General features: G+C 34.9%; 1 protein-coding gene across 1 annotated transcript; it reads left to right on the top strand.

Annotated features, from left to right (window-relative positions):
- Positions 1-9,345: 9,345 nt before the first annotated feature.
- LOC145683484 (uncharacterized) lies at positions 9,346-13,516 on the top strand. Its single transcript, XM_081754818.1, has 2 exons — positions 9,346-12,348; positions 12,785-13,516. Exons 1-2 carry the CDS (start codon positions 12,026-12,028, stop codon positions 13,002-13,004), a joined length of 543 nt encoding a protein of 180 aa, XP_081610944.1. The 5' UTR covers positions 9,346-12,025; the 3' UTR covers positions 13,005-13,516.
- The last annotated feature ends 520 nt before the right edge of the window (positions 13,517-14,036 follow it).

Genomic DNA, 14,036 nt, shown 5'->3' with positions numbered 1-14,036 from the left:
TTTAGAACGTCAGGGAAAAGGGCTCTGAACATGGATGTTGGAAACCTAAAAATGTCAGTTTTGGAATGTACATTTTGAAACGAAATAAATGAGATTCTCTTCAATGTTTTGTCTACATAGAGACTAGATAATAGACAACGTCCCAAACAAGTTTCAGATCTGAGAACCATATACTTGATTATTTTTGGAAATTTTTAAACATTGCGAATTTTCGAAAATCGTGTATTTTCACCATCAAATATGTAAGGAAGGACGCAAGTTAAAAATCTGAAATTTGCACAAAATACACGATAGTTTTACAGTAACACGTGGATAAAATTGCATCACTGAGACTTGAGTGGTTCCTGAGTTATAAGTTTTTTCTTCACTGGGACTTAATATCATGAAGCGTCATGAGGCGTGGATATAAATTTTGTAGCAAAAGTCAAAATAACATGACAGTAATATTAAATTGGTAAAATGTGCACAATTTATGAATCATATTTTGTACAGTCCGCAGCAAAAAAAACCAACATAAGCATGTAAGTTTATTGTGAAACAAAGTCTTTTTGCTCCAAAATAAGTGTGCAGGGGATGACGCCGAGGTTTCTTCTGGCGTGATTCGTGTCACTTAGACATTATGTTGATTCCGTGGGCTGTTAGGCGTAGTTTCACAATAAATTTATATGCTCATGTTGCAGGTTTTTTGCTGCTGACTTTAAAAAAAAAAAAACGCGTCTGTTATTTCTTTTTTTCTGCTTATAGCGCTGCTGTTAAGACATCAGTGAGGTAAACAATTGACTAATTTGTGTACAGGGTTTGGCACTGATATTGAAAGTACGACCTGTAGGAATTGTGAACTCTGTGGGTGAGAGTTTCCGGAGAACCTTAGTGATTGGCACCCACACCTTGTCATTCGTAGGTAGTTTAAAAGAGGTTCTTGGGCCATGGGAATGGAAAAAGTGAACACAAAGATCGTCCTGACTGATGACTTCAATTCTTCCAATCCGCCATTTCTCGTCGTAAATACACACTACGGTATCATTAGGTGCAAATGACAACATGCTGTATTCTGGAAGTACTGAAGCACTGCAATCAGTAAATTCATCTGGTTGTGACAATTCACAACATCTGATGTGTGTTTGCGTCAGAGGTACAAATCTATGATATGATCTAGTATTAATAATTCTTTTACAAGTAGCAAATTTCGAATTGCTTTCTGTTTGACCGCACTTCTTCAGATGAAATATAGATAAATTGTATGCCTGAGATACTATCAACACACAACCTGAACATCTGTTCAGCTGTTAAAATTTCGAATTTCACATCATTGCAACAACTATAACTCAGAAACTACTCAAGTCTCAGTGATGCAATTTTACCCACGTGTTACTGCACAACGATAGTCTATTTTGTGCAAATTTTGGTTTCTTTCACTTGCGTCCGTGAAAATACATGGTTTTCGAAAGTTCGCAATGTTTAAAAGTTTCCAAAAATCAAGTACATGGTTCTCAAATCTGGAACTTGTTTGGGACGTTGTCTATTATCTAGTCTCTATGTAAAAAAAATTGAAGGTGAGTCTTATTTATTTAGTTTCAAAATATACATTCCAAAACGGTGATTTTTAGGTTTCTATCATGAATGTTCAGAGCTTTTTTCCCGACGTTCTAAAGTACGTCTCAATGTCCACAGAACACAGAATGTTGTCCATTCGATTATTTTTCATATGGTTTTGGTTTGAACTCATTATCTTTAAAACCTAAAAAAGTTACAGCATTTAACGGAATCTTCTGAAAAGTGCAAAACACGCACACGCGCCTATACAAAATGGACCGCTGCAAACAAATCTGCACGGCTAAAAAATAAATGAATACCCGTTTACAATTCCATGAATGTGGTACAATTTTAGGTAATAAATAAATTTTGTCAACTACCTTTGTCCTGGAAATTGGTCCATTTCATTTGCCCCAGTTGTAATGTCTGTAGACATTCATCTTCAGCAGCTCTGCTGGTCCTCTGTCAGGTCTCCTATGACATATGTGTCTGCAGACGAGCTATATGAGCTGTTGTAACAACTGCTTTCAGTTACAAGTCCAACAGAGCACTGAATGTTTCTGGTAGGACTACCACATTTCTGCAACAGAGCACAAAACAGTTACAATGGTATTTGACTTACAACACCACTCAACACATTCAAACTAGCACAATACAAAATATATACATATACACAATATTCTGCTACCAGACAGGGTTGCCAGACTGACACTGATTTTTGCCACTACTGCATGTGGATCACTAACATACTTTCCTTTTATTTTAGATTGCAAGCATTAATTTTGCATGTCAAACTTATTGGTATCATAATATGTCTTTTATAATGAACACATGGATTGTAATCATATACATCTATAATACATGTACTATTCGACTATGTTTTTCATTATCTGAACATAGCTATATTGCACCTTTGATAACTCGGACAATACTGTAAACCACCAATCATTTGTTGTGCAAGGAGGCATATATACAAAAGCAGGTTATTTTCTCAAATGCTGAACAATTTTTCTCGAGGCCCTTTTGCAATATGGCCGATATTGACACCATTGAATTACACACATCCATACACAGAAAGAGGAAACATACCACCAGCTAAAATATACACCGATGTTCTAAGAAAGGTCCAAGGTTGTCATTCACAAAATAAAGTTTAGTGGTTCTTTCCCCTTCTACTCCACAAAGATGACCAAACTTGGCACACTTTTGGCGTTAATGACCTTTACCTTTGACACGGCATTGTAATGGTAACATTGTTGATATTGGTTTCTTACTTTTTTAGTATGTTCCTCTGTATTACTGTGACAGTTTCATATTTCTGACATTCACTAAACTTTAACTATTTGGTCTAGGAATTAATTCGTGCGGGTGGACAAGAGATGGCGCAACGAACGGAGCGTCCCACAGTTCCGTGTATCCACACATGTGTTGCAAACCCCTGTCATCGCGTATCGTTCGTAGTATAGGGCAGTGAATTAAAGCGTCAACAACACCAGTTTGTAGTTAAGTGAACATGGCGCAATTTGTGCCTGATAAAGTGTTTTTGCGGGGTGTCCTGCTGCATTACTTTAACATGCAGAAAAGTGCGACTGAAAGTCATCGTATTTTGGTGGAAGTGTATGGTGACCATGCTCTAGCTGAGCGAACGTGTCAGAAGTGGTTTGCACGGTTTAGAAGTGGTGATTTCGGCTTGTCAGACCAAGAGCGAGCTGGACAGCCAAAACAATTTCAAGACGAAGAATTGACAGCATTGCTCGAGCAGGATTCGTGTCAAACGCAGGAACAACTTGCAGCAGCATTAGGCGTTGATCAAACAACAGTCTCCAAACGCTTGAAAGCCATGGGAATGATTCAAAAGATGTCACATTGGGTTCCACATGAATTGAAAGACAGAGACGTTGAAAGACGAAAAACCATTTGCGAATTGCTGCTTCAACGACAGAGCAGAAAGGGGTTTCTGCATCGAATTATTACGGGTGCTGAGAAGTGGATCCATTACGAGAACCCTAAACGAAAAAAGGCCTGGGTGAAACCAGGTGAACCAGGTCCATCACAACCAAAACGAGATATTCACTGTGCAAAGGTTATGCTGTGCATATGGTGGGATATGAAAGGTGTGGTGTACTATGAGCTGCTGCAACCGGGTGAAACTATGAATGGAGAACGTTATCGACGACAATTAATGCGTTTGAAGCAAGCTCTGGCCAGAACACGACCAGAATGGGAGAACAGACATGATAAACTTATTGTTCAACATGATAACGCTCGCCCACATGTAGCAAAACCGGTCAAAACCTATTTAGAAAATGTCGGATGGGAAGTTTTACCCCACCCGCCGTATTCACCAGACGTTGCTCCTTCGGACTACTACTTGTTCGATTGCATGAACAACGATTTGATTGGACAGCGGTTTACTTCTTCAGAAGATATCGAAACATGGGTCTCTGACTGGATCGCTTCCAAGGATGAGGACTTCTTTCGCCACGGAATCCGTACATTGCCTGACAGATGGGCGAAAGTGGTGGCTAGCGATAGACAATATTTTTCTTAAGGTATTTATGTATTTTGTGTTTGTACTACAGCTTCAATGTGTGCGTACCAACCGCACGAATTAATTCCTAGACCAAATACAAATATTTTAATATGGTATATGCATGTTTGGAGCATTTTTCATGTATTCAGTGCCCTCTATCTTGTAGACGGTGAACCATCAGCATCTGCCATTTTGCATTTCAACACCTCTCGTGATACCTCATAACATACCAAAACACGAGCAAAATGGAAGACTGTGCAACTACACCCATGTGCTCATTTCGCCCGGAGTGCACCAGAGGCAATACCTATGTTTATCAATCATGTCGTACCAAGACAAAATTTGTAACAAACCAATTGTACAATCCGCGGCAAAAAAACCTGCAACATGAGCATATAAGTTTATTGTGAAATTACGAAGTCTTTTGCTCCAAATTAAGTATGCGCGGGAGGAGGCCGAGGTTTATCCTGGCGTGATTCGTTCCACTTAGACGTTATGTTCATTCCCTGTGCTGTTAGGCGTAGTTTCACAAAAACTTACATCCTCATGTTGCAGGTTTTTTGCCGCGGATTGTACAATGCAAAATTTGATTATCAGTTAATGGTAAGTATTATTGGACATAATGAAAATATAGAAATTTGGCCTTACCCTAACCAGATCAAAGTTGAAATACAAAACTGTGCGAAGTATGTAATCAATAATGAACCTCTAAACATAAGTAATCCATGTAACACAAGTAACACATTTTTATTAGCGGACAAACTTAAATTTTCAATCTTAACATGTTAAAATATTACGTATTTCAGCTATGATCCAGCCGGCCATATTTTGGTTGGAAAAAATGGTAAAATTCAATTTTTGATGAGATTTTAGTCACTTTTTCGTGTGCTTTCGGTCACTTTTGAACTATTTAGAAGAACAGACCACTATGAACCGTGGATTTGTTGAATTGCTTTAGATCAAAAGTCTAAGCACCAAATTTTATATCTCTAACTTTAAGGAATTCCGAAATGTAGCATTTAGTTGTAATAATTACAACTGCCATTCCTTTTTCTTCATCTTACCTCTTTTCTTCTTTTTTTTTTTTAAAAAAAAGAAAAACGATAAAACATGTACCAGAATTAAATTATTTTAAACAGAAGTTCTTAACAGTAAATGCCATATCTCTAACGTTAAGGGATTCAGACATGTGGGCATTTTGTTTTAATATGAGAATCCTATTATAATAATTGAAATCCCACTCTTTTCCCTGCCCACCCAATTTTCTTTCTTTCAAGGTAAATATTAGACGAAACTCTATTAAAGTCTACATACCAAATTGCAAGTCTCTAACTTTCAGAGATTCTGAGATATAGACACCTTGTTTTAATAGTTGTAACCCCATGTATTTGGCCTTTTTACACCCTTTTCTTCCCTTCTAGGTAAAATATTTTTTAAAAAAATTGCTTAAACACGTGTGTAATTCTTTTAAACGAGAAGTCCAGATATCTAATTTCATGTTTTTAATCTTCGGAGATTTCGAGATATGAACATTTTAATATACTTCCCCTTTCCTCGTCGAATTTCCAAAATTTCTTCTTTAGTGATACCGTTCCAAATCCTATTCACTGTACAAATTACAAGTTTCTAGCTCAAGCGATTTGGCGTGTGTGTCTGGCTGCAATAGAGGGATAATGTGAGAGGTGGAACCTCTTCTAACACTGAATCCATATCAAAAACAGTTTCTATGTCTTACTATATAGGAATCAATATTGAAAATCTAAAGCTCCACTATTTATTACCATTTCCTGTTTTAGTATGAAAATAAAACTGAGATAAAATATATTCTTCGGATATGAATCCATATTTAAAAAAAAAAAAGTTTGTCGCCTCTTATTACTATTTCGCTCTATGGAAATCAACATTAAAACCGAAAGCAAAAGTAATTTCTATCATTTCTGCTTGTAATAAAGTTGAAGATGGAAACTATTCTTCCGGTGTTGAATCCAAAAACTGCTTCTCGCTATCTATAACCGTATTACAGTATGATAAGCACAACGTTGAAACTGGAAACCATGGATTTCTACCACTTCTGGATTCAATTGAGGTATAAAGGTGAAGATGAAATTTGTTCTTGGGCAACTGGTTCCATATCAGAAAGCCATTTACCCAGTACGTTTTACCGTTTTCCCTCTATGGTGATCAGTATCAAGACCAGTGGCAAATTCTTCATGAAACAGACGGAACAGCTCTTACCACTCTTTTGTACCTCTCTAAGTAATATTTAAATTATTGTAAAACTTCCATTTTCAAGGGAAAAAAGTTTACTGGCTGCCTTACTGCAAGCAAGTTCCATATCGTCTGCTTTGCTACCTACCGTTCGTGGAGAGGAATGTTTTCTTCCGCATGAACCCGAACAGATACGAACATAGTGATGAATCAGAGGAAACTGTGCGCTTCAAGTATTCGTACCAATGTATTGGGTATAGTGGACTTTTAGTGCATCATACAGTTCAGTTTGTTATATAATTTAATTTCCTAACTTATGAAGAAATGGGTTTATCCTTCTGTATAACGTTGTACCGGTATGTGATATCGTATTATTTTTCTTTTATAAAAATCGGGAAGGCTTAGATGAAACTTGTGTAAATAAGACGACAATGGAAAAGGTAAGTGGCAATGTTTTATCCAGTCCCCTCGTTTTTAGGGGGAAGTCCATTAAAAATGTCGAAAGTAACCATACCTTATGCAACCCATACCTTTATTTTTTATACTGTGTGCAAAGAAACCGTCTAAATACTTTCAGAGAACTGTATATTTGTTCTTCACTACTGTACATTAATTTTTAACTATTAAAATATAAAGATTCTCCATATGCAACAATTATTACTAATAATATTTTGATCAGATAAAGATTCATACTTATTCAATTATTAAAATAGTAAGACTAATCTACAAGATTCTTACCTTTTCATGAACTTAATATTTAAATACACATTTTTAATAAACTATTATATTTTACGTTTTAAGTTTTAAAAAGAAGGCAGTGAAATTCTTCTTGGGGATGCATTATATCAGATTTTTATAATATTCCTTATATGGAAAAGTTCCAGTTCACGAGGACCTTCCATGGATATTAACACAAGTGAACTTAAGTAATGTGGTGTAAGTTGTTGTCTTAATTTAGTACAAATTCGTGCCATACTTGGGAATGATGTTTCAACTTCGCAGATACCTATAGGCAGTGGTCGAAGTGAGACGATATGCGGTGGTATGCCATACCGCCTCTGGTTTTTTAGTAATGAGGACATACCGTCTCTGGTTTTTCAGTAACAGGTATGTTGAGTCAAAATCATAATAAAACATACCACCTCTGCTTTTTTACCATTCGAACACTGCCTATAGGACACACACACTTAATAAGACACCTAGATGTAGTGTAGGAAATCCGTCCCCAGTATCATGCACTTGAAGTTTATATATCACTCAACCTCATATTCTTCTCTGCATACTTCTTTAAAATTGAATGAAAACACTTACATTCAGTTACACACTCTTCAAAATTCAAAGAAAAAAAAATCATACTAAGATTTGAGTTCTTGTATTGCATTATTCATAGGCATAATGTCACTAGAGTTAAACACTTGGGACAATAAAGAAATTTTGACAACAGTATCCCCAAATCTTCTATCAAAATTTTCTAGCGACGCTATCACATATGGTCGTACAACTTCATTATGGATCTTATCATAGTCTTCAAAATCTGCCCAGAAATGCATACAGACTCTTTCATCACTTTCTTGTGATACTTACGAAATGCTCCCAACTAAATCGATGAATCACCCATAATATCCTTCGGACTACAGGTTACCACAGACACTTTCATCGGTAAATCACGAAGAGTAAGGTTTTCGGACTGTAACATTAGAGTCAAGGAATTAATTGGTTTCAACACTTCCAATATAGCGAACAATAAGACCGTTAGCTTTTTGTTCTGGGCTACTAACAACTATCTCCTTGCCTCTGATGACAAATCCGCGCAATCTGTATGCATTTCTTGCATAGTTATTACGATTGCTGCCAATCAACAAGGGCATTGACAGCTCGAAAGTAAGACGTCCGTTGACTGTCTCCTACCTTTACAAGCTCCAGATTGGGATCATTCATGATAGTTTGTAATACTTTTTAACTTTGTGTGATTTTTCGATCACTGATGAAAGAACTTCCATAGTAGGCTGTTGAAGGTCGAGGAAAGCTTTTTACAACCTTTTTTTTTTTCTTTTTCCCGTTACATTAGCTGCTGATAAATTTAATAAGTGACTTCTACAATGGAGATAATGTGCTTTCTGTAGACCAAAATTCTCCTTCAAACGAACACAAACACCAAACATCATTAAACACCAGTAAAAACATAAACTGCACGTTAAATTTGAAACCGGAAATATATGTATGGCTATACCTATATCTTCAAAAATTTGAGGGGGATTTTCCCCTCCTAAGATGCCTGGATAAAACACTAGGCAAGTGGTATCAGTTATAGGTTCAAGAGATCAGAAACTTCGTTTTGCGCAGAAATGATCCAACCAGTACATGACAAATCAAGTGAAATCGAGTCATTTCGGCTCACTAGATTCTATGATCATGTAGGTTATTTGAATGACAGACCTACCCCTCACGTTACAGAATTTAAAACTAAAATAAAATATTACACTAGACATTTTCTAGGTAGTCATCATAATTCTACGAAACGGTTAGCTGGGTGTTCATCAACTGAAGATGGCCATATTTGTCATGTTTATTTTGTTACTAAATAGGTGTTTGGAATGTCTCAGAATTCCGTGATCACTTTTTTTCTGTAAATAGTGGGTGTCGTGAATAGTCCCAAAGCCATCTTCATCCACATACTGCGTGAAGACATTCGATTACACAAGGATTGACAGTCAAGCAGATTATCAGCATTACTATGAGATAATTAAAAGTAATGAGAACGTAAAAACAAACAGAAAAAGAGAATATTTGATTAGTGCCAGACCTTTTCTTTAGCAAAGCCAGGGTTGGAACATAGAAAACATAGAGAGGGTAGCAAACCAATGAGCAAGAGCAATTACATTGAACTGCTAAATTTGATTGTAAGGTATGATTACAAAGTTGCAAACCACTTGTTGAACGCAACATTTGCTCGAACTTTAAATATAATAAATAAATAAATAAATAGATGATCTAAGCAGCTCTGTGGTAGATAATCATATTCATAATTTATTGCATCCGTTCATCGTCATACGACGAAATTGGACATGTCATTTATATATATACCAGTATACATAAACATACATACTATTATTACATATAGATTCTTATGGTTTCACTAATTTACTTACTATGCATTTAATTTTACGTATACGAATTATTTTCTACATATTCTTCAACCGAGTAAAAGCAATGTTCTATCAAGTACCTTTTAAGTTTGGATCTAAAGCTATTGACAGAGACCTGATTTTTTATACATGATGGAAGTAGATTGTATAATAGAGTACCTTTGTGCGTAACTGATTTATTGTATATATTTGTCCTATGTGCATGCAAGTGAATGTCGTCTTTACTTCTTGTGTTATAACTGTGAATGTCTTTGTTAACAATAAATTCACTACTATGTTTTTTCAAATACATTAATATTTCGAACAAATACATTGAGGGAAGAGTCATTATTCCAAGTTCCTTAAAAATATTTCTGCAAGAAGAGTTACATTTTATTCCTGCAAGTATTCTTACTACTTTCTTCTGTAGTCTAAAGATAGCAATACTTTTAGGTGCATTTCCCCAGAACATCAAGCCATATTTTATTGTAGAATGAAAATTTGAGTAATATATACACTTAGCTGTTTTTACATTAATCTTATCTCTTACACATCTAATTGCATAGCATAGTTTGCTTAGCTTACTTCTTACATGTTCTATATGTGGTTCCCAGTTGGAATTATTAGATATTTTAACTCCGAGAAAGGTAGCAGTTTCTACATATTTAACTGTTTTATTATTTATTTTTATTATTGCATTGGCTTGATTACTTTTACCATTGTTAAAATTTAAGGCACATGTTTTATTTATATTAATGATTAGGTCATTTTTATTCATCCAACTTGAAAGTTGGTTCATTGCTGTTTGGCAGTTTGAAGCTAATTCGCATTCATCTTTCCCACTAACTTTTATGTTTGTATCATCTGCATATAAAGTCACACATGAACTATTAATACTTTTAGAAAGATCATTTATATAAAGAAGAAAGAGAAGTGGTCCTAGAATTGATCCTTGTGGTACTCCACAATTAATAATTTCTTCACTTGACACACACTTTTTAATTTTATTTTTAACTATTCCTGTGATTTCAGTTACTTGTTTCCGATCTTTAAGGTATGATTCAAACCATTTATTTGCTAAGCCTCTAATACCATAGCAACTAAGTTTTTCTAGCAATATATGATGATTTACTAAATCGAAGGCTTTTGTTAGATCTAAAAATATTCCTATAGATAATTTTTTCTCATCCAGTAACTTTCTGCAGTTTTCTAGAAAATGAAAAATTGCTGTCTAAGTAGATTTACCTTTCAAGAAACCATGTTGTGTGTTGGATATAATAGAATATTTATTAATGAACCCGATTGAACATTATTTTTTCCAGAATTTTACCTATAATGGGTAGCAATGATATCGGTCTATAGTTTTCTATTTCATTGAGTTTACCTTTTTTGTGCAAAGGTTTAACTTTAGCAATCTTTAGTTTATCAGGAAAGGTTCCTGTGGCGATTGAAATATTTGAGAGATAACATAATGGCTTAACTAAATATTTGTAACAACTTTTTACTAAATTGTTAGATAATTCGTCCGACCCAGCCGAATTCGAATTTTTCATTTGTTTTATTATGATGATTATTTCACTCTCTGTTACTGGTTTCAAGAATATAGATTTATCACATTTTTTAATTTTAAGTTCCGATAAGTTAGTTTTACTAGTTCCTTTGTTTTTAATAAGAGTTTGCCCTACATTTGTGAAATATTTATTAAAAGACGTTGCTATGTCCTTTGGATTTGTCATGTTCACGCTCTCATAAATTATGCTATTTATATGGGTACTACGTATTTGCATGTTGAGCTCTTCTTTAATTATTTTCCACATTGCCTTTGTTTTGTTAGAGAAAATGCTTAACGAAATAATGCATAAAATTTACAGTTCTCTCTTTGTTGCAATATTATTTCACAAAACAACAAGAATAGCAATTCGAATTGTCACAGATCGAAATTTATTTCCATGACTTACAGATGATACTGGAAATCGATCAGCCGCAGTATCAGCTGAGCATGGGTAAAAATGAAATAAAGTCTAAAGTTCCACGATTATATCATTTAGGCTAAAGAAGACAAATGATTATGAAAGAATTCGTGAAATGATAATGTGAAAGGAAACGGGTATTTTAACTTTTAGTACTACTGTAAGTTTTCGATTTTTTTTATTTTCCAAATAGATGTAAAATAAAAGTCAACTAAAATTTAGATTGTATGCTTTTCGTATATTTATACTTTATATAGGAATATTTTTCCCCACAGGAATAGAAGAGCTGCTTTAACGAGTTCAATCCCCCTGTCAAGGAATTTAGGAGAGCTGGTTATACCAGAAGTGTATAAGTATACAAAAGAAGATGAAAGATTTCTGCTGTTCGATTCTGGAACGGATGATCCGGAAAGATTTATAATTTTCGCAACTGATAAAAGATTAGAACTTCTTGCAAAATCTCGTGAGTGGTATGCCGATGGAACATTTAAAGTGGTACCTCAGTTATTTTACCAACTCTATACCATACATGCTCTGTATCGTAACTCAGTGGTTCCTGTGGTTCATGCATTACTGACTAAGAAGTCGGAAAAGCTTACGTAAAGTTCCTCGAAGTGGTAAAGGAAAAGTGTTCATCTACTGAACCTTATTCTGTAATGCTTGATTTGGAAACTGTGGCAATTTCCGCTTTTCAGAACACCTTTGAATGCAGAGTGCGAGTTTATTATTTCCATTTAGCGCAGTGCGTTTGGAGGAGGGTTCAAGCGAAAGGATTACAGGAACTATATAGTGTTGATTCTGAATTTTCTCTACAGTGTAGGATGATTCCAGCTTTATCTTTTGTACCAGTGGAACATGTTGTTTCTACTTTCGAAGCTTTATCGGCACAACTTCCTGATACGTTGACTCCAATTCTTGATTACTTTGAGGACAACTATATGGGTCGGCCTAGAGCAAGAGGTACTCGTCGAGAGCCAAGGTGATTTATTTATTATTGATCACGTTTTATTATCATAACCATACAGATTTTTTCTCTTCATCGTACGTATGATATAGGATTTGTCAATTAAAACGGGGAAATTCATAAAGTATAAAATAAACCTATGAGTTAAATATACTAGTGTAATTCACTCTAACTTAAAAGAAGTTTTTAAAATCTATATTACAGTAACTCATTTATTGAGTAGATAGTTGCTTCTATTTGTAAATTCATTTCATGTTATTTAATATTTGAATGGTTTTATATAAAGTTTTTTTTTAACATATGTTTACAGAACGATTTATCTACTGTACATTCTCAATGTATGGCGGGTTGAGTATTTCTAAGTTTATGTACTGCTTTAATACCAAATATGTTAGAGTTTTCATCACTCGTTCTCCATTTACTAATTCTTAGTTTCTATCGTACTTTCCAGGTCTTCTGTGCATATTTGGAACCAGTATGACGCTGCGATCAGAGATGATCCAAAAACAAATAATGCTGTTGAGGCTTGGCATCGGGGTTTCGACGCACACATTGGTGGCAGCCATCCATCAATATGGAGATTGTTGGATGTCCTGCAAAGGGAGCAGGCGTTAGCAACCCTTCAAATTGAACAGTTACTTGCACTGCCGTGTCATGACAAAACGCTGTAACTTTGGCGGAGAAGTTTTGCGAAAATGAGCCGTAAAGTTTTCATCAGAAAATGTGATCTGTATCGTGTAGAACCAGTGTATCTCGACTTTGGAAACACATGGCTACGTGTAATGTTACGTAAGTGCATATTGTGATTAAATTTGGTGAAAATTGATTGGTTGACCATTATTGCCTAGTTACACTGGTTCTACACGATACAGATCACATTTTCGGGTTAAAACTTTACGGCTCATTTTCGCAAAACATCTCCGCCAAAGTTACAGCGTTTTGTCACGACACGGCAGTGCTGCAGGTCACTCCCATAACAGTAAGAAAAAAAATACAGATGTACTAGTTCCAGATTGCAGTCGCTTGCAACCAGTTTTGAAAATGTTAACGTTGTTGAATATTTGAATATTTCCTTCAATTTGTCATTTTGATAAGTCATTCTTAATAGCACGTTTGTTATGTATAATATTATCTATAGTGTATGTTGTTGTTGCTCTTAGGTCGTAGTAAATATTTTACTGAACTTGTTATTTTTATTTACTATTTTATCCTTTGTTCCTATTATTACTTCAATGATATTTCTACAACTATTATTTGATAAAACAATTTCACTTTATATTGCTTTATATTGAATTGTGTTCCTGAAATAATTTGAATTATAGATTTCGACGGATTTTGACATTTCATGGCCCTTACATGACGAGAAATTTGTTTTTCGATGTCCGTTCGTGTGATTTAACGAAGCGACCATCGCTACTAATCGACATTCAATTTAAAACTTAAGTTTTTATGCTGTTTTGGAGGATGTCTCCTAGAATTTTCTACTTCCAAAAATAAATGTAGGTTACTGGACGGGTAAAGTTGAAAATTGTAGATTTTTCAAAAATGTTCTGACGATTTTATGTCTATTTAATATTTAAATCTAAATTCTTCAAAAACGACATAGTTTATCTATGTTATTCAAAGGTGTAAACATAAATGCCTCAACTAAAGTATCTACGCCTGATTGGAGGAGAAGTCAATAAGGAGTCAATAGGGTTGCA

The sequence above is a fragment of the Thermobia domestica genome, chromosome 4 (assembly GCF_964235325.1).
Source record: "Thermobia domestica chromosome 4, izTheDome1.hap1.1, whole genome shotgun sequence".
Classification (NCBI taxonomy): domain Eukaryota; kingdom Metazoa; phylum Arthropoda; class Insecta; order Zygentoma; family Lepismatidae; genus Thermobia; species Thermobia domestica.
This window is presented reverse-complemented; position numbering and strand designations above follow the sequence as displayed.

Bases quoted from the DNA above. Each gene is read 5' to 3' on its own strand.
- LOC145683484 (XM_081754818.1), top strand. From the start codon at position 12,026: ATGCTTGATTTGGAAACTGTGGCAATTTCCGCTTTTCAGAACACCTTT. The intron at 12,349-12,784 runs GTGATTTATTTA...CGTACTTTCCAG, and splicing joins GGTACTCGTCGAGAGCCAAG to GTCTTCTGTGCATATTTGGA.